Here is a 27,994-nt window from a genome sequence, read left to right on the forward strand (position 1 = left end):
AACTCACAAATACATTTGTTTTGAGGATTATTTAATACACTATAATTAAGGATGCTAAATACACAATTTGAGGTAAAATTATAAAGTTGTGATGCAAAAAGTCCTAATTATTACAATCTACATAACCCCAACACTGAGAGAGAGGAGAAAATACTATTCCAATGGCGCAACCTTTGGCATTGAGAAATGCTTTAAAATTTGATGTAGAAGTGTTTTTCTCAATATTTGTGTGGAGGGAGATTCTAAGTTTGTCATTGATGCTGACTAGAACAAATGTTGCATTCCCTTGAGATTAAGATCAATTATTGAAGATATTCGATGGATGGCTTCCTCATTCTACTGTGTTAAGTATAATCATATCTACCAGGTGACTAATTTCGTTACGGATTTCATTGCTAATGTCAACCTATCAACTCCTAACATGCATGATGCACCTTTGGGATAGGTCTATCCTTCCCGTTGCTTCTCGTGCTTCGTTATTTGATTGTAATGAAACTGGTTGTAGTAGATGTTTGTCTCTTTGAATGAAGTTTTATTCATTAAAGAAAAACCAAACATTACCCCAACACAAGATTACATGATTAATTTATTGACCAAAAAAAAAGATTACATGATTAATTATTGTGACCAGCTATCCATGCAACCAAACAATCCCCAATCCGAAACGCGTGGGAAAAGCATGATGATTCCCCCTTTTGGGCCCAAACCAAACAGAGATCCCTCCGCTCCCAAAACCTTTGTTTGAATTTGAAAACGCCCTTACGTTGTTTGTGGAAAATCTCTTCCTTCTAATCTATTAAATTAGGAAATATGTGATGTTGAAATTTAATTTAACAACTACAAATAGGAACTTACTTTAAAAGTTATAATAATTTTAATAATTTTAACCGTTGGATCAAATTTCATCGTACGAATCCTGCTGATTTGATGGATTAGGAGGAGTTGTTTTTCGTTGTTTAATCTTTAAAAGCTTCGTCCCTAATCACAAATTAAAACAAACAACATTTGTATCTTCGCTGTCAGCAGCGAGAGAGGGCGCGCTCTTCTCTGCAAAAATTCAAATTTGATAATTATCGAAATCGAATTAATAATAAAAATATCCACCAGAGATCTGTCCTCCTACGCGCCCCCAATCAAAAACCCTAACCCCACCAACCCCTCTTCCCTGCCAATCCAAATCTCCAACCTCACCCTTCCCATTTCTTGATTTCTCATCAGAAGAACGAAGACTGGTCGTTTTGGGACAGACCCTTTTTGTTTAGGGTTGGAAAGTTTTCAAATTTCGCGCCCATGTGATAAATTTTCCAGTTCTTGCAAAGGGTCGGTCTGAAAGTTTCGTTTTTTAATTGCGTTCGAAGGTTATGGAGAATCCATGCGATTCGGGGAGAGTTTCGGACGGGTCGGCCCCGATTCCCAGATTCGATTCAAAGGTTTTTTTTTTTTTTTTGTAATCCTGCTCAGTTTAAATTTTTAGAATTTATGTTCTCCGTTTGATTCATTTTATTGGGTTTTTAATATCTGGGTCGTTTTAGATTGCTGGGGAGAAGCGAATCAGTACTGAGATGGGACAAGAACGTGAGCTGGGTCCTCGCAAACGGGCGAAAATGCGAGATCTTATGACGGTGTCCCGTTCCGAAGGTAATTTATTTAAAAATTTTTAAATTTCTTGTTGCTGCATCGATTTTCTTGGTGTTGAATGTTGTCTCCCTTTTCATGTTTGTTTTTTTCGCAATATTTGGCGCTTAAAATGTGAATTCGTAAATCTATTAAGTTTTTATGTTTCGTGTGCTTTGATTGTGCTGTACAAATTGTTCAATTACAAGTAGTTGTGCAAATTGCACTGAGTTTACAGGTCATAGTTAATGCATTTGAAACCCAATGAAAGGTATTATTTATCTGAGATGTCCAAGATCTAAGTCGTAAGTAGCTTCATTGGATTTGCATTTGGATTGTATTTGAAAGTCATTTGTGAATTTGTTACTTCACGAGGTTGTTTTGGCTTGCGATTTGGAGTGGTTTCGGGGGTTCAGTGCTTAACTCTTACCCTTTATGCCACAGGAATTCAGACCGATAATTCAACATTGTTGGAAATCAAGGAATCAATTGATCAATTTCGATCTGGTGATGAAAGGATGTCTCAAGTTACTGAGGTTCCTATAACTTTGGGTGTTGATGCTTCCCAAGCAGGAAAGTCTTGGAGTAAAACATTGTCAGTACCAATCAATCCTGCTTCTACACTTGATCTCAATACTGATGCGTGCATTGCCAAAAGTACGGTTCTGGACAACAGTCAGCAATGCACCGAGAGTTTTGAGAAGTTCACCTTGCCTAGGGATCGGAGTAAATGTGAAAAGGCGAAAGGTATTGGATTGGATCTCAACGCAGAAGATGTTACGATTTCAGAAAAGCAAGATCCATTTTATCCTTATAAAAGCACCAATTCCTTGAAGGCAAGAGCCGCCTCTGAATGTGGGAGTTGCACTGGCCCATTGGAAGAGAAAGATCCAATGAAAGTTTGGAAGGAGATGAAGCAAAATGGTTTCCTATCATCCACTCATGGAGGCATACCGGTGCCAAAACCGCGTCCCAAGAAGACTACAAAAGATGAGGTTAAGAAGAAGATGGAACGCGCAAAGAGGGAACAAGTGGACAGGTTTGCGAAAATTGCTGCTCCAAGTGGACTGCTCAATGACCTGAACCCTGGGATTATCAACCATGTCAGGAACAGAAAACAGGTTCGTTCAATAATAGAGTCGCTTGTAAAATTAGAAAGACTGGAGAATGACCGCCTGGGAAACAAGCAAACAAACAATCCAAAAAGTGGAACTAGTGAAATTTGCAACAGGAAGGACATTGAAAATATGAATGATTCCGGGATAAATTTCTCTCACGAATATCAGCTTCCAGATACTGCCTATGATGGCAGGCAGCATACAAGAGGGGATGTTGAACGAACCACAATAGAGAGGCTTAGTGATAAAAGTCTTGCTTCACACTCCATTCCTGAAAGAGAGGAAGATTCTCTAGCATTGAAGTTGGCATCATCAATGCAGGCACCCGAGGATGACAGCCCTTTGTCTAATGAGGAAACATCATCCTATCTCTCTATTAAAGGTCAGTTTTTAACTCTTGATCTTGAATGTTCAGTTCTTTAAGTGGTCTAAGTCGTTGTTAGTCAATAATTAAGTGTTGTGATAGTTGATATTATTTATTTCCGTCTTTCTTTTGCAGCTGCTACCATTGCTTCTCAGTGGTTGGGACTTATTCTTCTAGACGTCAAAGGACGTCTTGCAGGTAATGCTCTTTCTGTAATATCAATAGTAGATCTTGTTGATGGAGCCTGTTTTTATATGTAATTTATTTTGTAAACTGCAGCATTGCGACGCAGTAGGAAGAGAGTACGAGATGTTATAACTACAGATTTGCCATCATTGCTGGCAAAAGAATTTTCATCTGATCAGGAGAATGATCCTCAGATCGCAAGAAATTCTGCCCGTGGATTTTCCAGATGTGCTATTGCAGACATGCATCGAGCAAGATGGATTCCACTGTTTGAGCAAATGGATAAAGCACTTTCTGAAGAAGAGGAACAGCTTGTGAGTGTTAAAAAGAAACCTTGAATTCATTTCATTGTTTATTTATCTCTCGCTTTTTCTTATAGAACATGCTGGTTTTAAATTTCAGGAAGGTTGGTCGAACCAAGTAAAAGAAATGCAGCTTCACTGTGACCAGGGCCTGCAACTTGTCCAATGGAACGCTGCTTCCGGCATTCAACATTTCGGAACATCTGAAAATAATTCCAGGTAAACGTTTGATTTCACAAATCTAAGTCGAGTTCTTCGAAAAATTGCTTAGAAGTTAGATTGCAACTCATGATTCTAAACTAAAGCAAATGTTTCTCATCATTTATCTTTTTGTTTGTCTTGCAGACCACTGATATTGGATAACTCAGAGAGGGCATTAGCTGTTAGGGCTGCTGCAGCTTCCATTTACTCGACTTGCAACTTCCTGTTGTCGACAAATGTACCTTGTTTCTGACCTTTGCTGTACTGCAGTTTTTCCTCCCTTCAATCTTTGTCTAATTAAGTTGATTAGGTTCGCGAGGCTATGTTCATCGAGTGTTTGGGTCTGTAACATTAGAATGGAGGTCGTATGTCATCTGCCGGCTGTTATCTAGAGTTGCAGAATACTGACAAGTCTTGAGATTTTTCGTTACGTTTTTCAGATTACAACTAGTTGTCTAATATCAGGTTATTTTGAATTCACTCCTTGTTGGCTGAATTCTGAATCAATTTGTAACATCTTAACAGTTTGTTGCCAATGATATGAATCGTACTCGTTGCCTTTGCAGACGTTGATTAGTCTAGTTGGCCAAAACAGTATGCTCGCCCGTTGCACCAAAGCTTGAATTCCCATCCCAGCATTTGAGTACTTCCAAATTTCATTTACAACTAAGATGTAACAATACGATCAATTATAGAATTTCTCTTGTTCAGATGCCCTTGTGCTTTAATTTCATGTCTCAAGTAATTTATTTCGCCTAGTTGGTCAGAAAAATTGTTAACTTGGTTGTTATGGAACTAAAGCCAAAAATAAGAAGCCGATTTTCGAGCAAAGGATAGCCTAGTCAACGATTTTACTAACCAATTTGACAGAATGAGGTAACATTGGAAGCAAGGTATAAAATATCGATGATATCGGAAATATCGGTAGTCCAAAAACACGGAAATTTTGATGAAAATATCGGGATATAATCGATATCCATAAAAATTGAATAAAAACCACAGAAATTGTAAGAAAAACTTGGAAATTTTTATTGAAACTTTGCAGGATGTTTATTTAGTCAATTATCTATTAGTTTATCATAACAAAATTGGAAGGAAATGCATTGCATGATGGATTTAACTTATTTAAGTTGATTATATAGCGAGCTGGCAAACATTGTGAGTGTAGAAAATATGTAATAATTAATGAAAGAAGTTTAAACACACCATAATCATTTATATATAATGAATTAGTACAATATTTTACACTTCATACATTGCATGGTAAGATACATGAGTGACTTAGTACCACATAGAGTTCCTATCAAGGTGTAAAATATCGATGATATCGGAAATATCGGTAGTCAAAAAACACGGAAATTTCGATGGAAATATCAGGATAATATCGATATTTTAGACCTTGATTGGAAGTAAGAAAAATCGTTAACTTGGTTGTTATGGAACTAAAGCCAACAATAAGAAAAAACCGAGTTTCGAGCAAAGGATAGCCTAGTCAATGATTTTTCTAACCAATTTGACAGAATGAGGTAACATCGGAAGTCGCAGGGATCCCACAGACCAAAAATGATGTACATGAACCCTCAAAGTTTTACACAGGATTCAAATACAGCATTGCTCAACACAAAGAAATATGGATACATATTTTTACAATCTAAATTCACAATTCTAGAGCTTCCCTCAGAGCAGTTGTGACAAGGCTTCTATAATTTACAACGCCGGAAACAGAGGCAAAAATTTAAACAACAAAGTTGTGTTATAACGTGGTATATTGCCAACGAAGTATTTCGGCCTAGAGCCAGTTAGGTGCCATCTTGCTCGACATTGGCTTGGATGTTGGGTCGTCGGATACCTTGGCAAGGGAGCGATACTGCAATTTTACGCTCTCTGCATTATCCAACGTTTTTACCACATACCTGTTGAGGCAATTTGTATAAATCAAATCAAATCAAATCTAAGCCAGCATCTCATTTGACAAAGGCACGTAAGGCAAGCGAATATATACCATTAAGGTGGAACGTTTCTTGATATATGTTCAAATGGAATAAAACTAGAATATGACTAACCATCCGTTTAAGCATTGCGTTGTCACAACAGCCTCGCGTCCAACAAAGCGTTGTGGTGTCCTCTTATTCCCCTGTGACAATATCTCTCCATTTATTAGTTAGAACAAACAATGGAATAAGAACGAGAGCCAAGATTGGAACTTTAGTCTGCTAACCTTTATAATAACTCTGTCAGTCACAGCAAACGGAAATTGAACACCTCTACCCCTTGGAGAATCCACGAAAACTAAATCACCACAGCCACCCTTTTCCTAAATGAGCAAATAAAGGCCTTAGTTTCGAGGTCTTAATAATATTTTCCTCAGCATTTGAAAAACCTAATGATGCCACCGTTTCTGAATCATGAAAAAGACGAACCTGGTCAAACCTTTCTCTTCTTCTTTTGGATGAGCGATAAAACTGCAACTCTTCTTCCCGTTGGAATGCCTGCACAGCAGCTCGAAGAGCTGCACATGTAAGACAAAAATGTCATACTAGAATGTTTTCTGAAACAAATAAATGTTGTACAGTTTGTCATCTGACACCAATTCTTTCATCCTTTTTCTATATTTTGAAATAGTAAGTGATTATAAATCATCAATGACAAACTTTTACTTACAAAGATTCGGAGCAATTGAGTCTTCTGAAATCGACAGAGAACAACTGTAGCAAGCTTTCTGGAAATTATGGAAGAAAATAAAACTTCAATTTGACAATCAAAACGAAACAAGAATCTGCAAGTGACAGGGCATAACTTCTTATTGGTTCACAGAATCCCACACGCATGTACCAGATATACTTTGCAGGCAAAAGGTTCAAAATAGTGATCTCTCTTCACTGAGTGCAGCCACGGGAAACAGTTAATGACATGCATATATAATAACTTGTTTGCACCCGGAAGAAATGGAAGCAATCAAAGCAATGACAATACCGTGTATTATCAACAAAATAATAATTCGACTGTGGACCGTTACCATCTTTGTTTCAAAGTTTTAATCTGAGATTGTAACTATGCATGTTGTTAGATTTGATGTAGAACCATATGCACATACACAGCATGTGGGATATATACATCTTTTGTTAAGAGATTATAAAATGCACAAAGCTTGCAAGATTACACTATACCAGCAAGAAAGCAATGATGTTTTAGATATATACATCTTTTGCTGTAGGATCGCCCAAATTTCTTGAAGATAAACAGAAACGATTACATCTGCAAGAGAAAAATCTGTGTTTCGCTCTGAGGCACTCACCATTCTAATAACATGCTGAATTCCACCACCTCCAAAGGAATGCCCACAAGGCAATATCACGGCGTCATCCATCAGAGCTCCCCTAAAATTCAACACACCTCAAAGGACTCAGTCACCAATTCCAAAAATCGATAAATCAAATGCAAAACCAGCATATGAAAGAACAAAACTCACGTCACGGGATCAGAGAGAATGGCCCTCAAAGAGTCTCCCGACTCGCTCGAGTTCATAACATCCTTTCTTCCACTAAATCCACAACCATTTTCCACAACCAAATCCTTTGGAGCAGAACCAGACCCCTCAGAGCCCTGCAAATACTGAGAGTAATACATGTCACCGTCCGGCTCGGCCACCGTGACGGCATTGTGATAATTCCCAAGCCTTCCTTGCTGAGCATTACTATGATTATCACTGGAACTAGCCCTTGTGTTGCTGTTCACTATTTGCTGCCCAGTACTATGTTCTTTCACCAACACTTGTCTACTAGATCCTACTATCAGTGTCCCACCTTAAAATATACCCAAAAAAAGAAAAAACAACATTCGAAAAATCAACATTCGACAAAGGTTTCCAAAATTAGAAGCGAATTTATGAAACGATCAAAACTTTCCACAAAGATCTCTTCTCTTACCAAAAGAAGAATGGTGCTGTTGATGGTGATGCTTAACTTTCCCATTTCCCATTTTGTCCTCCCCATTACTCCCATTATTACCAGCAATGCCCTTGTTCCTGCTCTCCACTCCGACAAGCCCGCCATCTCCTTCATCATCGTCTTCGTCGTCATCGTCGTCCTCATCCGATCCTTCGGCACTCGGCGTCGTATCAGCTCCGTTCGAGTTCCAGTTTCGCGGCTGGGCCTGGTCCCGCCGGTCCGGGTTCTCGCTATACATACTTCGCCGGAAGTCCGAGCTCTGTGGGGCGAAGAACCGGTCGTCGATGAAGCCGGTGAGCTCTCTGGTCTTTGGACCCGCGTCCCCGACCCGGCGCTGCTGCGGAGCTCCGCAATTGAAGCGCAAGTTCTCGTCTTGGAACACGAGCGGAGAGTTGAGCCCGTTCTGGGTCCGAACCAGACCCAATTCTTCGGAGGACATGATTGGAAGCCGTAAGAACCCTACTTTAGGGAATTGGGCATCATTTGGCGATCGAAAATTAGGGGAAATTAAGAAGCTTTTGGAGGGTTTGGGGAATTAGGGTTTTAGGGAGTGATTTGGGTGGGAAAAGACACTCTTGAGAGTGCTCACATGCAATTTTGGGGACAGTGAAAAAGTGTAAGGCTTTGAGATTTTCGGGACCTCGGTTGGAAATTAAGAAAGATGAAGGACTTAAAGGCTTAAACTTTTAATTGCAATTGGGCCCATGTAAAATTGGGAAATTACAGAACCATCTGAATATTTTTCGGAGATTAGAATTCTCCTCCCTGGAGAGAGTTGAACATTCGGAGCAGCTGGCCATCTGTCTAATGATTGAGGAAGATGGACAAGACAAGGAGGCCGACATACATACAAACAAAACAAGTACATAAAATCCACATTGACGTTGTCTTCCTCTCTATCCTTCTCATCCTTCTCATCATGTGAATTTAGCCAATAAACTTTTCGACGATTTTCATTTCTTTCGCTTTCCTTGTCAACGAATGCGGTAATATTGCTAGACAAAGGTGAAAAGAAATGCAATTGCTTTTTGGTGTTAATTTGTGGTTTTACTGTAGTTCTGTTTGCTGCAATTCAACCTCAGTTTCCATGGTTAAGATGTAATGGTCATTGACTCTACAATCGCTTGTTCATTTAGAAGTTACTAGATCAAACCTGATTAACCAATTTTCTCTAATCGACGAAAATCAAAGAGTAGCTGGCAATCTTGTGAATGAAAGTTTTCTTCAACTGCATTGCCAATGTTTAATCTCAACAACGTTTCTTGTTCACCCCAGTAAAGCACGTTGAGCAGAGTTTCGAGAATTCAAGCTTCCGAGCTCGAACTAACCACATTTGAAGCATTTGGTCTGACATACTTCTCAGCTTCTCTTGTTTAATTTACTTGGGATATCCTGCACTGGTTTTGGTCACCAATTGAGGACTAAAGCTCTTAGATCATCTTCAACCGAATGTTAGGCTAAAAGGCTAATGAGTCCCACAGGACAAAAAAAGACCAGAAGCCAACCGGTTGGGCATCTTTAGCCAGCCAGCCCACTTTTTTTTTTTTTTTTGGTTCCATTTGCCCAACCCAATTTTTCTTTTTCTTTTTTGTTCTTATCCATTTTGCCCACCCCACTCTTTTTTCTTTCTCTTTTTATGCCCAGCCCTTTTTTTTTTTTGATTTGTTATTATTATTTAATTTCTAATTTTTTCCTACATAGTTTCTCACATATTTTTCACAATTTCATACTATCTTATCTTATTTTATTTAATTATTCACATTTCATACTCTAGTCTTTTGGCCTTCGGTTGGAAACGGTTTTTTGTGACAGTGCTAAAATGAGCCTTATGGTTCTAGATGATAAAAAATATGATCTTGCATTGTTCATTAAAATATTAATTTTTTTAAAAGTCAGAAGGTTAAAACGAGACCTATGCCCCTCATTTGATTGGAGATGGTCTTATTTTTGCAGAAAAGTTGCGTCCTACTTTGTTTGGGTACACCGGTTTTTCTTCGGTACGTGTTTTCACTAAATGCAAACACGTTGCGATAAAAAGTGATGATGTTAGTGTTTGAAGTGGTGGTGTCGATGCTTCGAGTGGTAATATTGTGTTGGTGTGTATGCACAGTTCCGAAAAGGCAATGTACGACTCCAAACGAGTAATGTACCACTTCGAGGATGTGAAAAATTGAATCATAGCATCAAATTGTTAGTGGGCATGTGTTGGTAGGCGATAGGCAGTGCCCCCACCTGCAGGCAAGGCAACCCAACAGCAACATGCTCCCTCCGGTTCCAACTGCTGTGAGACCAAAAGCTAGTTTTATGAAGGCATCATGTTGTTACCCCTAGCAAAGCAAAAGCAAAAGCAAAAGCAAAAGCATGAAGAAAGCCAAATAGCCGAAAAAGCAGATTTCTTTACTCTCTTCTGTCAAATCTCAATAATATTGCTTTTGTTTGTTCCAATAATTTTAGACTAGTTTGAAAGTACTTTTAAAATGACTGAAATCATTTTTTATGAAACCATTTTTTGAACCATTCTTTAGTAAAAATGTTAAAAGCACTTGTAGGAGTTGATTGTTTCAAGTGCTTTTGAAACTCAAAAATATTTCCGCTAAAGTACTTCAATAATTTTAAAAATACTTTTAAATGAGCCATTTATTATTATTCACTTTATATTTTCTCCGAACAATAGAAGCAGCTTTTCGTTTTAGTGTTTTTCCCCCAATTTGAAATTTGATTAGTCCTCCTAAACACTGATTAGGAGTTAATTGCGAAAGCAAAGTCTTTTCCTTAACTGACTGCCCATACCAATGAATATCTTTGTTTATTTCCAAGCTCGGAGTTTCCATGCATCTTGGGCTCAATGCTCATGTTTTGGTCCTATCAAAGGTTGTGGGGTTCTTGACTTTTAAGGAGGTTACATGGAAATAAACTTTGTGCGAATTATCACGGGGATGATGTTCAGTTATTTCCGATTTTATATTCGATATGTACAACTGGTCACAACGAAGATTGTCTCTTGAATAAGCACATAGGAATGTAAGAATCTCTCTAGTTCTATTATGATAATGAAACTATCAAAAAGATAGACATAATAGGATATACAACTAATTACAACATAGATTGCTTCTCAAACAAGCACTTAAAAGTTGGTGGTTTTTCTACGGCAATCCACTCTTTTGAGGATTAAAAAAGAAAGAAAGAAAGATGGGGATTTGTTTGTTTCTTTCACCCGCATTAATCCTCCAAGTCCAAAGAAAATCATGTATTTATGAAGGAACCCAGATCCTGAACCTAAAGATCTAATGATTCGAGCCGTTGAAATTTGATCCAACGGCTACAATTATTATAACTTTAAAGGGCCCACCGTTTGTAGCCGTTGAATCAAATTTCAACGGTACAGATCATTTGATCATTTGCTCAGGATCTTTAGATCCAGAGAGGGTCTGGGTTCTTTAAGAAGGAGCCATGTGCAAGGTGATAATGCAAATACCAATGTATTAATAATTTAGGATTGTGCTATTGAGAAATGATAAATATATTATCTCAAAGTGCGATTCTTCATGGATTCTCTGTTACCTTACAATTTAACGTTAATTTCTGTGTTAATATTATAAAATATTGTGTAAAAAATATGAGGTGATAGAGAGTCCACGTAGAGTTCCACTTTTAAGAGTCTTCTTAGCATTTCTTGGTGCGATTTATACACTGCATTTATTTTCTATACACGCTTGAGAAATGCTAAGGCGATTTTTTTAAAGTGGAACTCTCTATCACATCACAGTTTATCGTTAATTCTAGGTGACACAGAGTTCCTAGAGAGTCCCACTTTTGAAACTCTTATAACATTTCTCTACGCTTTGTTAATTTTTGTTTGATACTTTTCAATTCGACAGTAAAAATTTAAGAGTGAATGTGAAAAACAAAAGGTTGTGTTGGAATAACACCAACCTAATGAATGTTCTCTTGGGCCCCAAACCATATATTTATTGTCCTCGTGGCTGAAAGCACCAGCTAGGGACAACTCATTGTCATTGCTCAAAATCTATGCACATGACTATGCAAATTTATTATATTATTTCACTACCCTTTACAGATAACGCCGTGTTCTTTTCCCTGCGCTGCAGCTTGTAGCTGTTCGGACTGCCACATTTTTTAAAGACGTGATTTACACACATTTTTTTATTGCTCATACATATTATATTAATTTTTATCATTTGATTTGTATTAATTTGTTTTATCTGACGGTCAATAATTAAAAAGAGCGTACAGAAAGTTAAAAGAGGTATGGATAGCATCGCTTATTGTTATTGTGACGTGCCTTTGGCTAGAGAGGTATCAAGGAGAAGAGAGAAACATGGGTCAAACTATTTGACAAGCAACTATTCTGACCATAACATTGGAGAGAGGTTTAAAGAGGAATAAACAAATAGTTACCGCAGTTAAGACGGTTGAAAATTGAGAAGTAAAATTCTTTCCCTTTTTAATCTCCTCTTACACTTTTCTTTTTGTCATTTTCTCTTTATAAAAAAATTCAAAACAAGAAGTTGACATGATTTAATTGTAATTATTTAAATAAGAAGGAAAGAAAGAAAAAAGAGCACGTAATTATTTACCACAGTGGTAAAATTGAACATATAGAAATGGGTGGTAGAATACAAAAAGATAGTTTCTATTCCGACAGGTAGCTCCCTAATATATATATATATATAATATTAACGTATAATTGTATGTGCCCTACCACTTTGGTTTCTTCTTCTTTTTGCATTATTTTACTCAGCTCTTTATATTTATTAGCCTTAAAGTGGGCACTAAGATTCTCTGGTTTCCTCAGGCCTCTCAGCTCACTTTTGACTTCCACTAGTTGTATTTTACTTTCCATCAGTGGGACACACATGGGGCAAGAATAACCACCAATACTTTCCCATACATGTCTTTAAAGGCCAATATTGCCCTCTCCCTCGACGAATGTCACTGTAGCAGTATTTTAAAACAATCGTACTATTTTATTCGTTTGAATTTACTCACGTAGTTATACGTGATTTGCTTGAAATACTGTTACGCCGACATTCATGTCAATTCAGTTGGAGCTACATTGAGGAGATAGCAATCAAACAGACTAAAATGTAGGATCAGTGAAATGTTGCAAAACTTTCCAAGCGTTTAGAAGTTGACAAATAGAATCAGCTCTTGGGAAGAAACATGATCAAAGACAGAAATTGAAAGAGTTCAGAAGATTAGTCGTGACAATTTCTGTACGGGACTCAAATCGGAACCCGGCAAAGGAGAATCTGGTGACCTAGCTACTTGTAGCATGGAGGAGAAACTACAGAAATATAACACAAGAAATCCACAAAAGAAGGGTAACAAATACAACAATGCAGAAAAAGAAAAACCTTCCAACAATTGAAACTCTCTTCTCCCTCGACGAACGAACTAACTGGATTCTTCTTTGCCGGATAACTTGTTGCGAATCCCTTCGCTGAATATCTGTTAAGATTAGTTTAATTCATGATCATCAAAAGTCCTCTTGGCCTTCTGAAGGACATCGGATCAGCTCCAAAATGTTGACAACCTCACCCATGTCTGGTCTGTTTGACGGCACTTGTGACGTGCATATCAAGCCTAGTTTCATCATAGGTATAGCCTCTTCTGCTGGGAAAATTCCTTGGAGCCGAGCATCAACGCATTCTTCTACCCTGCCTTCTTCCAGTGCTCCTCTCACCATGTCACAGAGCACCACAACATCATCTTCCATGTACTCGACTGGTCTTTTCCCCGTGACAATCTCTAGAACCAAAACCCCAAACCCGTACACATCACATTTCTCGGTTATCTTTACTGTTTTGCAAGCAAACTCTGGTGCCATGTAGCCGAGTGCACTCTGGATCTTGCTGCTCAAAACATATCGGTCAAGCATTGGCAACAACCTCGCTAGGCCAAAGTCTCCCACTTTCGGTTCGCCTGAGCAGCCAATCAGGACATTACTGGACTTTATATTGTAGTGAATTATGTTCATCTGGTGCAAGTGAGCCAAACCTTTCGCAGTTCCAAGAATTATATTGAACCGATCATTCCATGACAGAAAGTTTCCACCTGCTCCATCATGAAGATGCTTATATAAACTACCACCGGCAACATAATCATGTATGATGAGCTGTAATGATGGAGTCCAGTAATAGCCTTCGATCTCCACAAGATTATCGTGCCTCACTTTCCCCAATTTATTCACTTCCCTTTCGAATTCTTCTTGAGACTTGACAAGACTAGAAACAGTGAGCTTCTTGATTGCAACTGGCCGTCCATCTTGAAGATGTGTCCGGTAGACTGCTCCAAACCCGCCACGACCAAGCTCACAGTCCTTGTTGAGCAGTGCATGTGCACCAGTACTGAAATCAGGCTCACCTGAAAACATGACTAGCTTGCCAGAGTTGCCATCTGTTGTTGGGGAACGGCTGAAGTCATCCCCACCTGAAAATGCAAGGGCTGGCGCCGATTGAGTTGTGGGAGATCGGACACGGAGATTAAGCACAGTAATGGCAATTACACCAATGACAATGACAGCGGCTGCTGCAATGGCAATAAGCGAAGAAATACTGAGTAAGATTCTTCTATGACCAAGATTTGATGAGATTTCTCCTGTGGTGGAGTCGGAAGAGGAATTGGGATTGAGGACAATGGGCTTGGGAAGGACTCCCGGGCAAGACTTGTTAACTGCAGAGCCACAGAGAGATGGATTTCCAGAGACGGAGGAAGGGGAAATGGTATTGAAAAAGGCACCCGTAGGTAGTTCACCCTGGAGGTTGTTGTGGGAAATGTTGAAGGAAAGTAGGTTGGGAAGATTGGCTAACTGCTTCGGCAGGCCTCCCGTGAGGTTATTGAAAGACAAGTCCACAATTTGTAAGTTGGTAAGTTTGGACATTGCTGCAGGTAATGGACCAGTCAGTCTGTTCTGTGATACAGTTCTGTAGATTTCAACCAAAATAACATATCAAAAACCTAGAAAAATTTGTCAAACAAAGAAAAATCAAGAAGAATTTTGTTTTTCCCAGAACAAAAATTATTGAAAAGGAGACCCGTATTGCTACACTTCATGATTCTACAACCACATACAGCTCATCAAAACAACGAATCCATTTCGACAATGAGCCGAACACAATTCGTGTGTACAATCATATCTAGATTTAGGTAAGCGCAATGGATTTCTAATAACAAGTTACTACCCTTCAAGATTAAGAAAAATTAGGATACCAAAAATGAAATGTCAGGGAGCTAAGAGAACTTACAATGTGGTCAGAGAAGAACAGTGCTCAATTGAAGTTGGAATTTTTCCCGTGAGAAAGTTCTTCTCCAATCTCAATTCCTTCAAAGAAAAAGCCCCTCCAATTTCCTGAGGGATGCTTCCATTGAGCCGATTCTCGCTCAAGTCGAGATTGTTCAGGACCTTCAACTCTCCAATAGCCACAGGAATAGGACCAGCAAGAGAGTTACCAGAAAGGTTCAACGTATGCAAGCTGCTTAAGGCCCCAATGTCGGACGCAATTTCACCCGAAAAATGATTAAGGGATAAATCCAAGACTTGGAGATTCTGAAGTGCATTTTCAGCTGATAAAGATTGATTGATGTTCTTGCTTCCGCTTAGTTTTTTATCTGAAAGTGAAACTTCCTCTTCACCCGCATCGAATATCCACACCGGAAGTTCACCCGCCATCGAATTCTTACTAAAATCTAGAGCCAGAAGGTTTGTGCAATAAGCCATAGACTTTGGCAAGCTCCCAGTGAACCCATTTGCAGAAAATTTCAATACCTTCAAAGCCTCAAGATTGCCTATTGAGCTTGGAACTTCACCCGTAAACCGGTTGCTAGAAAGGTCCAAAGTCTCCAGGCTTTTCATCTCTCCAATCCACTCCGGAACCTCACCAGAAAATGTGTTCTGGTGCAGATTCAGATAGCTGCACAGGCCAAGTTTCTGCATTGTCTGAGGAAGGTTACCCGAGAACGAATTCTCACTCAGATCAATGGACCTCAAGAGCGAACAGCTTCCAATTCCATCCGGAACTTGCCCGGTAAACCGATTCCTGGCCAAATTAACTCCTCGCAAATTATTCAATTCAATCCCCTTTGGAATTTCACCCTTCAACAAGTTATCAGACAAATCCAGGGATCTAAGCCCACTCAAGGACCAAACCCCAGCTGGAATCGAACCCGAAAACTGGTTCAACGAAAAGTTAACAGCCGCTAGACTCGCACACGAGCCCAAACTCTCCGGAATTTTCCCGGAAAACTTGTTTTTCGCCAGAGAAATCACTCTCAGCGACCCACATTGCCGGAATAACTCTTCAGGAACGCCACCGGAGAAGCTGTTCTCGCTCAAATCAAGGACTCGGAGGTTGTCAATGTGAGTAAAGTTAGGGGTTAAGCTTCCGGTGAGATTGTTCTTCGAAAGCGAGAGCTTCCGGAGAGCTTGCAATTGCAGAAGGCCTCGGCCGATGTGACCCGAAAGCGAGAAGTCGTCGAGGCTGAGCTCGATGACCCGGTTGGATCTCGGGTTGCATTTCACCCCGACCCAATTGCAAGGACTGTTGTCGACTTCGCTCCACGACGCTAGCTTCCCCTTCGGATCTTGGATATCGGCCTTAAAGACTATCAGACCCAACACGTCGTCGTTTAGAGACGGGTTCAGAGATCTCGCGAGAACCGGAGCCAAAACGACGACGGCGAAGAGGAGGAGCAGCGGTTTCATGCTTGAAAACGGTCGCATTGTTCGGTGCTCAAGGGCCCCACTACTAGGCCATAAAAACCAGAGAGCTCAAAGAAGCCAAGATTTGGAGGTGCGGAAACAACAAAATGGGGAGAGGTAGAGAGTCGAATGATCCAGGAAACGGCGCCGTCGCAAACGAGAAGCCCGAGAAACCAAAAGGGGCGCGTTATATCAGAGATTTACAAAAACCCTAGAAATTAATCGCTCCCCAGTGAGAAACAGTCGAGCTACAGAGCTCCAACAGTCAACGACAAGTCAAAGAAGAAGCTCCGAGCTGGTTCGATCTGAGAACCGCCAAATGCCGAGGCTGGAGTTTTCAAATTTCAGCCGGGAATGCTACAATGGCCGGGAAATCCGACGGGATTTGCAGCGGGAAGAAGCTCCGGCGACGGAGGAGGTGACCTAGGGTTTTGAGAAAGCCGATGGTTTTGAGTTATCGCGGAATTCTCTCTCTCTCTCCTCTCTCTCTCTCTCTCTTCTGTGTGTGTCTGTGACTGTTTGTAGTCTTTTTAAGTTTGATGAGCTTCCGAAACGAGAAAATTAAATTGAAGTTTCCTATTAACGGCGGAGAAGGGCGGGACCGGCTTGGTATGGGGGCGGGGGGGATATTAATTACGTGTTGGACACGTGTCGGGATCCGAAGGGTCCGACGTGGGACACGCCCAGTGGTGGTTACCGGTGGCGCTTTTTGACTTGGAACGCACAAGTGACGGTAACCGGCGACTGAACGTTTTGGAATTTGACTGAAGGAACTTTCGAACTTCCCCCTGAGTTGACGAAATTACGTTTTTAACACGCAGCTTCTAATTTTTTTTACAAAAAAATGATTTTCGCAAATCATTTTTCTCTTTCTTGAATTTCTTTTGCTCTATATTTTCGATTTAAAGACAAAAAATAATTAAAGCATGCGTTACGAAAAAAATATTTGTACTCAATTTTTTCGAACTAAAAAATTTGGGCCAGTTATGAAAGACCGAAGCTTTCATACTTCCACTACCGTGAAACTCACGGCCTTTAGCCCCGAAGAAGATTCTTAGCACGAGGCGAAGCTGGATATATCTGAATCTTTGTAAATTTGATTGCGATTTTAGTATCTTGAACTCAATTTGATTCAAGCAGTAATGCAAATATGCCCTCAATCAAATGTTTTAGTCTTGTAGACTGGTAGTTGTTTATCAGGTTCCTTTTGAACTTTGTACTAATTTTTCATGTAATGAAAGTTCTATTGACCCAAACAAAAAAAAAAAGGAAATAAAACCTGCCTTGTACATTGGCATTTATGTTTATTTGCCATTTTATCTATCTAATTGGAAATTGGTGGCATGGGGGTATAATTGTAATTTTGCAAAGTTGCCTGCTACCGTAAACGGAAGGCGTGGGTGAGCTGGGTGAAAGAGAGAGTTCAGAGTTGGGGGCGGATAGTGGATAAACAGAAAAACGTGGAGGCAAAAAGCAATAAAGGCAATTAAATAAGTGGTGGGGAAGGGTGGGTGGTGTAATAAATAAAGAAAATGTGACAGAAGTGGCGTGGTGCGGATCGCAGGGTTGTGACAAGGATTCAACTTTCTTTGCCTTTTATTTTCCGATTGGATAGAGATGTCTCGTCGGAAATTTGAGATTAACTCGTTTTATACAAGTTATTTATCGTATCAGGAGGTGTAAAGAATTTTTTCTCGTTTTTTAGAAGAGATGTTGTAATTAGAGGAATTATGTTTTTTTATTATATTTTGTAGACCACATGATGTGACGGCTGATTGTTTAGTACCTATTTTAATAATTTAAACAAATAATCCAATCATTAACGCCACATCATATGGACCTCTCTAGCATCAACCTTATGACGAGTATTTCATTGTGACGGTAATCAAATGTATTGTTGACTAAGAACGTTAAATACATAGTATTGTATAGATAATTTGAATTACTCCACAGTAACGTATCCAATGTATGTAAATTCTTCTCATGCTTTATTACTTACCCTAGCTCTGTCCTCGTACTTTGCATCACATAAATGATAAAAGACTTTTTAGCTAAAATGATCCATGAGATTGACATAACTGACTTTGGTCCATGAGATTTAAACTTGACATATTGGTCCCAGAGTTTGTCCAACGCCAATCATTTGGGTCATTCCGTGAAAATTCTCTGTTAAATAAGGAGAAAATGACAAAAGTTCCCTCAACTTTTATTAAATCATTTTGGCTTATTGTTTATTAAATTGACGGTGTTTTTGTCTTTATTTAACAGATATTTTTTACAAAAGTATCAAAATGATTGATGGTTTAGGGTTTAGGGGCCACTTCTATGGATTTCAAATCTCGGAGATCAAAGTAAAGAGTTATGTTAATCTTAAAGACTATTTTAAGCTGAAATCCCAATGATAAATAATGCACCTCTCCACAATGTCCCTTGCATTTTGCAGACTTTGAACACTTTGCAGGTTGTTGAATCAAAACATGGCATTCCCTTGATTCCTAGTTTATGATGTGAAGGCTTCATAATTTTGGGAAAATCATCGCATTGGGTCCAATTGGACTTGTCATTTTTTTTAATATGCTTCCATGTTAAGGCATGGGAAGATGCCAATTCCAACTACCAAGCAACATAAATAAGAAGAGAACTTCTACGTCACAGATTTTATTCATTAATTTATAGTTGAGACTTCAAATTATGTCAATTTCATCTCATCAAAACCATATTTCATACTCATTTCAATAAATAATATTTTTGGGAAAGCAAGTCATATCCACTCTTAAATGCACCTTTGATTGATGATATACTTCTAGAATTGAGATGCTTTTCGATTTCTGCGTTTGAAATCAACGGATTCAGAGATCTAGATTACTCATTTAAAATCCTACGAACCTTATTTGTTTGTTTTACTGATCCACCTCATATAAAATAAGAGTCCATATATCTCTCTTTTCCCTTTGAATGACCCAAATTTTTGGGTCTGCCAGTTGCCGACTTGAAGATCTGGAGGGGATTTCAATACGTATTTCTAAAGCAATATGATTTAACATTTCTATACATACTGATCGCAAGAGACTTCGACTGCATATATATTATGTTGTTAACTACTTGAGCTACAAACCTCTTGCTTGCTTCTCGAGCTGTAATGACTTTTACACACGTAACATTAGTGTATCCCTAATGGGTGCCTTATCCTCCATGAGGCTACTACATTTTAAGTTTTAGTGAGAAATTTCATCCTCAATGAGCCGGAAAATGGGGTTAGATCCACCACTTGGGCTAGCAACTTTATTTTTTGGGTAGTATAAAATTGGGCTACATCTAGCCCCAAAAAACAGTGGGTCTCACAAAAAAGTAGCAGCTCATATGAGTAAAATTCTATTACTCTCCCTCCACTCGTGAATACACTTATATTATACTTTATTATTATTTTTTAATTCTTTTTTCTTACATATTTTTTCTTGCAATTTGTCTAATGAATGATTGTTTTACATTTTATAAGAATTAAAATTTCAAATTGATTTAATGTTCATGGGCATTGGTGGGTGAAATTTTCAAATATTTTTTTTCTTTTCAAAATTGTATGATATTAATGTTCATGGGCATTGGTGGGTGAAATTTTCAAATATTTTTTTTTTCAAAATTGTATGATACTAATTCATCAATTGGTGCTAGGTTAATTGTTGTGTTGTACGTGAAAATCAAATTATTTCAGAGGATGAAGTGGGAGTTTGTATCTTTCAACGGATGAGATTGAGATAAGATAATCTAATTCAACGAATGGTTCATAAGTGATGAAATCTAACTTTGTCACAATTTGAACTTTTTTAGGTTGAAAGGTTCATAAAAAAAATTTAAGATAGCACGTCTAAAAATCAACTTAAGACAAATTAACAAAAAAAAAAAATTATTGCATAATTAAATTACTACATAAATAAATATATATAACCCCATATACGGCCCAAAAGAAATAGATCTCATTGGGAGATATTCTTTTATAAACCCCCAAAAATTCCTCAGAGCTCTAAAATGGGTTATATCCACCATTTTTCCAATTCATTGGGATGCTCTTATTGACATTCAAAATTGTGTTTGAAAGGGGAAGGACTATGGATAGATAGGGTTGTGAAGTTTTGGGATTGGAGTAGCATTTTGTGTTGTCTTTATGCATTGAGGCTTATTGCTCACCATTTTATGGTTGTGACAGTTTGGAGGTTACTCTAGTACCAAAAGAATGAGTCCATTCCGCACTACAAATTTCATGCTGTCAAGCACTTTCCCCGGCAGCTGCTGCTGTCTCCACTCACTGCTACACCAAACTGTAAATTGATCTTTGTTCCTCTCCTCCTCAACAAACCCTAATTTTTTTTATTAATACAATGATTTATTTATTAGTAATTTAGTACACATAATTAAATCCTAATACTTCTGTGGGTAAATACATGTATGTAATGACAATTAAACTGACCATTTTTCCAGTTATAAATTACTAGAAAAAAGATCTAAGGTCAGAAATGAACATGTGGTGACTAAATGGCAAGCACTATTGCCCGAAAACCCTACCCTAAAGCTCACTAGGGCATTTTTTTTGTTTAAGTTGTTATGAATTTCTCAAAAAGGAAAAAAAGAGGGGAAGGTCACGAGATCTACTTTTGATTTCTATGTCTAGAACTTGTAGTTCGAGAAATTTGAACCACTCAATTTTAATTATCGTCCTCTATTAGCCTATCACACTAATCTACTTTATAGAAATTCAAAATTTGAATGGACGGAATTACTTTCTCTCTCTTAAACGGTTCATATTTCTCGTTATGTGGACACGGATCTAAAAGGGTTCCATATTCCTCTCATTGTGTCAGCTGCATATCCATTTTCTTTATCTGACTTTATTATTTGATATTTTTATTTTTTTTACCTTTTTTTCTTATCCCAAGTAAAACAGTAAAACGACATGGTCCAAGTTATGCGTCTTCTGCAATTTACATTTGAGTTTTTAACTTGCTTTTTCTGTGGTGTGCTTTTATGTTTATTGGCCAATCAGTCTGTGCCCTACTCGACACAAATTTTCGACCAGAAAAATACCGACGGCCTTGGATGGAGGAGGGAAAAACTAACACGAACAAGACAATGCACGAATGGGATCAGTTTTTTTGAATTTTTTAGTTGACGGACTCTCCATAGACCATAGTCGAGAATTTTTTTACTATGACTAAAACACGGATAGTATACTACTCGTGTTTTGATATAAGTGGTGAAAAATTATATTTTTTAAGTTATTAATTTTTTTAACACACATATCCCATCATTTGTATAATGACATATAATGTACACTCCATGTTCCGATCACATTGAAAAATCTCTTTCATGATTGATTATTGTTCGAATCTTTTCTATATGAACTGGGGATGAGTACCGTCCGGTTCAATTTGATTGGCTCTTAAAAACGAAAGTTGAGTCAAATAATATAACCGCTTTGAATTGCTCAATTTAGTAAGTGAGCAAAAGAAATAAAGTATCGTTTGGTACGTGGGACGGGACATAAAGGAGTGGGACGTGGCGTTCCGTTCCACGTTTGGTGCCTCTAAAACGGGTGGAACGCGCTGTTCTACGGGACAAATTTTGAATGAATTTTCGTTCCACTTCATCCCTTGGAACGACTCATTCCACATATGTGGAACACAAAATTATAACCTCTATGTCTCCTTTTTCTTCCTCTTTGTTTCCATCCGAGGGCATCTTTGCTCCCTCTCCGTTCCGTCCCGTCCTGTTCCGTCCCGTCACATTCCGTTCCGTCTCGTCCCGTCACATTCCGTTCCGTCTCGTCCCGTCCCGTCCTGTCCCGTTCCGTCCCGTCCCATTTCGTTCCGTCCCGTCCCGTTCTGTCTGCATACCAAATGATACCTAAAAAGACGGAGAAACGGACTGGTCTAGACGAAAACTGACATATAGTTGTGATTAGTGTGTTTACATGCAAATGTCAATTATGTCATTATCGAAGAACATGTTACTTGCAAAGTCATCAACGTTCATCCCAATTATGAGACTTTAGAGGATATGGGTCCTCATTTTTCAATCCAAATGTCCATATTATAATAACGTCTAAGTTCTAGATCATTCCTTTTCCGCAGTGAATCCGAGGAAGAAAAAGTGTTGCTAAATTTATACCATTTACTATTTCGTATATGATTACGCGTCGAACCAAAACAAAGTACTTTTTTTTTCATGAATGTGATCCATTGGACATAAATCCAATTTTTCAATTTTTTTTATTCTTTAGAATTTTTTTACCGTTCTCGGTGCTACCAAGATGCCGTTACAAGACCAATAGCTCAATAGTTTTTATATAATCATGTGCGGTAGCTCAAGATTATAAAACTATATGATATAATATACGTGAACGATATGGTTAACATTTTAGCCCTTCAGGTCCATTAAAACATGTATAAATAGACATACATATTTATAATATAAGCGGATTAATAACATGGCCATTCATTGTGACGGTCAACTGAAAAATTCCTTTAGTTAATTAAAGAAGGGCTAGTTTGAAAGTGCATTTAAAATTACTGAAAAGACTTTTGGTGAAAATGTTTTTGGAATCAATCATTAGTAAAAATTTAAGTGAATCCTGAAAAAGCTTGAAGTGCCTCCCCCAAGAAGCACATAACTGGCGCTTTTGCAGAAAGCACTTCAAGAGCTTTTGAAGCCCAAAAACATATTCTTTAAAAACGCTTTTAATCATTTTAAAAACACTTTTACAATTATGCTTCCCAAAGACCAAGATTCACTTGATTCATTCTCTCATGGGCAATTTGGGCTTCATTTTTCTCCAAAGAAGCCCAAATCATGCAAAAACCAAAAACCCTACATCTCCCAATTGAACTGCCCACTCAACTCTGAACTGAGAAACCGTGGAGCTCTGGTTTCTGAAGGAAAGAGATGGCAGCTAAGGGAAGTACCAGCGTAAGCAGAAAGCAATTGATTCTATCAGCTCTCTGCAAACACTTCTCTCTCGATCCTGTAAGAAACTTCATCACTCTCAAATTTTTCATCTTTTATTTTTCCTTCCACTTCGATTGCTCAAATTTTGAGTTCGGTATCTGCAGAAATCGTTGCCGGAAAACATCGCTGGCGATGAAGTCACGAGCTTGTACTCAACGGTACTGAAATCAGCCAAACACGGCACCTCAGCGCAAGTGAACGATGGGGTAAGGTTCTACAGTTTTATTGCCTCAAAACTTAGTTGAATTGGATTCCTGGTAACTTTTGTGTAACTAAATTTTTGTGATCTTGGGGTAGTAGGTGGTGAATTGGGTGAGATATGCAGAGGGTTTTCCTACAGATTCCCAGGCATGCTCTGCAGCTCTCGAAGGGTTGAATGAAACCTTGGCTGACGTTTCAGTGCTTTTGGGCAATGGGTTCACACCCTCTGAAGCTGATGCTGTTGTGTTTTCTGCGGTGCATTCTTCTGTGGTATGGATTCTTCTGCATGCATGATTTCGGCCGTGTTTCGCATTTCTCAATACTTTGCAATTTGTAATTCTCTTGATATTTTCGCTTTGGAAATGCAATATTTTCATGTTAGTTTTTCTTGAATTGTTTTTGAATTCGGACATGAACATTTTGATGCAATGTTGTAGAAATGGCGCTTGAAATTGTGGTCATTTGTCGAGTGGTTTATCTGCAGATTGGTCTTTCAAATACAGATAGGCAAAAGTTGCCGCATTTGTTGAGATGGGTGGATTACATCCAGGTACGCCTCCATGTTCTGAGTAGTACTGTTATCTTTGATTCAGATGTTTAGTAAAGGTTCAATCTTGGAATGAAGTACCATGTGGTTACAAACTTGTATCATTGGATGTAGAAACATGAGCTACTTGTTATTATTGTTTCCACGTGTAGCTTTCAGAAATGTCATAGTCACTAGTGCTCACAATTTTCTTCTCCAGAACAAGGTAGATTTCGGGGACGTACCTGAGAAGATAGCGGTAGAGAAGGATAAATTTGATTTTCGAGTAAGTAAAATCTACTATTTTATTTTGAATCCCAATTTCAGTTATGCATCTCTGAACCTGCTATTGCAATAGAAGGGAAATATTAAATGTTGAAACGATAGTAAAAAAAAGTTTTCTTGTGAATCACAAAGTTGACTTATGTTACTCTGTATCCTTTGATCATTATGTATGCAGAAGTTGGATGAATTGCTGGGAGCAAAAAGTGCAGGTAAGGTGGAAATTGATTCAAATGCAAAGAAGACTGTCCAAAGCACAAAAACCGCAGACAAACTAGGGGCAGACCTGAACACAAAGAAAAGTGATGCTGGGGTACATCCTATTAAATTTTCACCTGTTCTTTCACCTGGGTACAAATTAAATAATCTTATGGAGATATGACTTGTTGATTTATAAGTCAAATTAGTTATAAATTTTACGGCTGTACCTACATGCATATATTCGTATAATGCTGAATTCATTTGATAAGATAATTTGAATAGTTATCCAACTTATATAACAAGACTTCCCTTTTGTTAGGATATCTTTATGCTTTGGATTTCTGACAATGCTGAATTCATGTAATTTCTTCCTAGAAAAAAGCATAGAATTGTAGAATGATTGACAGTACCAAACAGTGTGGTAGAGTAGGCTCATGCACTAACTTCCAAGTTTAAATCACCATAAGCTGTTCCTCATCTGAATGCCAAGTAGCTAGTTGTATAATTATGGCTATCCACCGCCTCAGTTCTTTAAACTATTTTACGAACAGTTCCCATACTGCTTTGTTAGATATCTGCACAAAACTACTTGAGCTGTATTTTATAGACATCTCTCAACTGTTTCTTTTGCTCTATTTCCAATATAACTAGGAATAACCGTATTGCGCTTAATCAATTAGTTGACCAACATTATATCTGGTCAACCTCCTTAGTGAATCGATGGTTGGGTTTGTGCGGTAAACTACTACAGTCCGAACAAAGCTGCTACTTTTAGATTTCCTTCCTATACTGTTCTTTTCTGATGACTTTTTTTTATTGGAATTGTTAGGTAAAGGCTGCAGGGGAAGAGAAAGTTACGTCGGATACGAAAGCAGATAAAAAAGCTACTAATGAGAAGACAAAATCACCAGAAACAGAGGCAGTTGAGAAAGACAAAGAAGTTAGTGTCAGTTTATTGAATATACAGGTTGGCCTTGTGCGCAAAGCTTGGAAGCATCCGTCTGCTGATAGGTGTGTGGGCAACATTTTTCTCTTTCTTTTCCTCTAGGTGCCCATTGATTCATTAGAAAACCGATTGAACTGCTAGCTGTATTGCCTTGAAGTTTGAACTCTGAATGCTATTGTATATTTGGAGGATCTGAAATCATTCATAACCTTGTTTTCATACTTGATACAGTTTACTGGTCGAGGAGATAGATGTTGGAGAAGCTAAATTACGGCAAGTGGTCAGCGGCTTGGCAAAATATATCAGTCCAGAGGAGTTAACAGTATGATTACTCCTTAATATTTGGAACTAGATAGGTTTTTTCACATAATCTTTTGCATGTCAATTTTTGTTATTTTCATAGTTGTTACACAGATGAACATTCGCACTTAAACTCTGATGTATCTGTTTGGTGCATGCAACTATGCAGAACCGTCATGTTGTGCTGATTACGAATGTGAAACCTGGGAAATTACGGGATGTGATGTCACAAGGACTGGTATGTGTTTCTTGTCATTTAAATCATTATTCTCACTGATGAGTTAGTTGTATGAGTTGAAAGGAGGTCTTGTCGACTCCTTCACTGCTTAGCTAGTAATCAAATTTTTGTTTTTGTTTTCATCTCTTGGGCTCAAAATACTTAATTTTCCACCCATTCCTTAGGAAATATTAATAAAGGAAAACTAACGAAAAGTTCAAAAAAACTTCCCTTTTAATGAAAAGTCATTTTTAAAGGTATAGTGAATAGTACGAGGGAAAGGTATAAATGTGGTTTTTCGTTAAAAGTGAACAGTACCGGGAGTGTTTTGTTAAAACTTAAAACTCCCTATTAATAATCCCACTGTTCTCTAGTATAAGCTTCCAAATTTGTTCTATATGATCAAAGCTTATGGAGAGTCCTTTTTTAGTGAAAGCTAAGTTTTTCTAAAATTAACTTCTATTAAACAAACATTCAAGGTATGAGTTTTATTTGTGTGCATGTGGGCAGGTGCTATGTGCTTCTAGTGAAGATCACACCCTAGTAGAGCCTTTGCTTCCTCCACAAGGAGCCAAACCGGGGGAACGTGTATCATTTTCTGGGTGAGTTACCTGAAACTACTTGGAGCTTAAACCAGACATTTTCATTAGTAAACTTATCTTGACATCCACTTCTTCCTATCCAGGGTTGATGGAAAGCCAGAAGATGTGCTGAACCCAAAAAAGAAACAGCTGGACAAGATCACACCGGTATGTTCTGTTTTTTTCTCAGTTTGTGGATCTTCTTAGTGCATTCGGGGAAAACCATACATGTGCTGCCTAATTTATTCACTGTTCATAACTTAAATGCAAACTTGTACTTCACTAGTTACTGCTTGGCTAACCATTAAAAAGTTCAGTTGAAAATTGTGAGGCACTGGCCCTACTGGGGGGAGTAGGATTCTCTCCCCTCTTTTTTTCCCGCCCCTTCCCTCCCCTCCTATTTGAACGGTCACGGTTAAGCCACGTCAACATCTTATATTAATTTTTTATAGAAAGAGAAAGACAAAATAGAGAATATGAGAGGAGGGGATGGAAGGGGATGGACCCTACTAGGGGTGGTTGGGGTTGTCCCAATCCTTATAGGAATCAATTGGTTGATGGGCCTCTATCGATTGTGAATCTGTTCTTGTGTTTCTTTATGTATTGGCAATTATGATATAGTTTTACGGAGGCATTGACAGTTATTACAGTTGTGGCGATTTGGCCAGAACAGTCACTCTCTCATCAATTATCCGTTAACTGTCTATACGGCATTGCATTTATGGTGCCCCAAGTTTGAAGTTAGGCGCATGAATCTTATGGGTGTTTCATCGTTGCAGAATCTTTTCACTGACGATAAGGGCGTGGCTACCTTCAAGGGTATCCCGTTTATGACCTCGGCCGGGCCTTGTACATCATCCATCCCCAAGGGAACTATCAAATGATCGTATATTGCCCTTACAACCAATGTAACTCTCACTTTTCAAGGAAGATCTCGCTCACCATGTAGTTCAACTTATTTGATGTGAAGATATATTATGGAATTACAGTTTCATATTTCGTTTTTGGTAAAGAAAATTGTTTAGTGTCCCTTTGGAGATGGAGGCAAATATAATCCTGCACTGTTCATTAAAATATTAATATCTTATAGGGCCAGAGAGTTAAAACGAGTCATCTGGCTAGCCCTCGGTTGGAGATGGCCTAAGGATCCTCACATTCTAGCTGGTCATTGTATATTGTGCATCCAATTTTTGTTAGTTATTATTTATGTTTAATTTTAAATAATAAAATTTAAATGATTTCTAATCGTACGATGTACGATGAATAGTTAAAATATGAGGATTCTTAGGA

The 27,994-nt window shown here is 38.3% G+C and overlaps 4 protein-coding genes across 5 annotated transcripts; 2 read left to right on the top strand and 2 right to left on the bottom strand.

The window, feature by feature from the left end:
- Positions 1-724: 724 nt before the first annotated feature.
- LOC103432917 (uncharacterized) lies at positions 725-4,493 on the top strand. Of its 2 annotated transcripts, none has more exons than XR_529052.4 (8): positions 725-1,430; positions 1,533-1,638; positions 2,059-3,114; positions 3,232-3,294; positions 3,376-3,596; positions 3,685-3,803; positions 3,930-4,250; positions 4,352-4,493. XR_529052.4 is itself a non-coding variant. In XM_070825320.1 (8 exons), the coding sequence occupies exons 1-8, from the start codon at positions 1,362-1,364 to the stop codon at positions 4,406-4,408; spliced, it is 1,785 nt and encodes a 594-aa protein (XP_070681421.1). In that variant the 5' UTR covers positions 725-1,361; the 3' UTR covers positions 4,409-4,493. The 2 variants fall into 2 exon arrangements, 1 of the variants encoding a protein (XP_070681421.1); XM_070825320.1 differs by having other exon boundaries at positions 3,930-4,023.
- Positions 4,494-5,333: 840 nt separating this feature from the next.
- Positions 5,334-9,038, bottom strand: LOC103432916 (U-box domain-containing protein 62). Its single transcript, XM_008371142.4, has 8 exons — positions 7,712-9,038; positions 7,255-7,588; positions 7,081-7,162; positions 6,447-6,504; positions 6,206-6,294; positions 6,004-6,099; positions 5,849-5,919; positions 5,334-5,698 (listed from the first exon to the last, which is right to left on the bottom strand). Exons 1-8 carry the CDS (start codon positions 8,169-8,171, stop codon positions 5,575-5,577), a joined length of 1,314 nt encoding a protein of 437 aa, XP_008369364.1. The 5' UTR covers positions 8,172-9,038; the 3' UTR covers positions 5,334-5,574.
- Positions 9,039-12,855: 3,817 nt separating this feature from the next.
- LOC103432924 (probable LRR receptor-like serine/threonine-protein kinase IRK) lies at positions 12,856-17,057 on the bottom strand. Its single transcript, XM_008371151.4, has 2 exons — positions 15,001-17,057; positions 12,856-14,679 (listed from the first exon to the last, which is right to left on the bottom strand). The coding sequence occupies exons 1-2, from the start codon at positions 16,473-16,475 to the stop codon at positions 13,233-13,235; spliced, it is 2,922 nt and encodes a 973-aa protein (XP_008369373.2). The 5' UTR covers positions 16,476-17,057; the 3' UTR covers positions 12,856-13,232.
- Positions 17,058-23,238: 6,181 nt separating this feature from the next.
- On the top strand, positions 23,239-27,778 carry LOC103432925 (methionine--tRNA ligase, cytoplasmic). The gene is made up of 12 exons (XM_008371152.4): positions 23,239-23,468; positions 23,555-23,656; positions 23,751-23,921; positions 24,136-24,201; positions 24,398-24,463; positions 24,638-24,772; positions 25,490-25,671; positions 25,838-25,928; positions 26,076-26,144; positions 26,634-26,725; positions 26,809-26,872; positions 27,484-27,778. Exons 1-12 carry the CDS (start codon positions 23,388-23,390, stop codon positions 27,586-27,588), a joined length of 1,224 nt encoding a protein of 407 aa, XP_008369374.1. The 5' UTR covers positions 23,239-23,387; the 3' UTR covers positions 27,589-27,778.
- The last annotated feature ends 216 nt before the right edge of the window (positions 27,779-27,994 follow it).

Source organism: Malus domestica, chromosome 07, assembly GCF_042453785.1.
Source record: "Malus domestica chromosome 07, GDT2T_hap1".
NCBI classification, from domain to species: domain Eukaryota; kingdom Viridiplantae; phylum Streptophyta; class Magnoliopsida; order Rosales; family Rosaceae; genus Malus; species Malus domestica.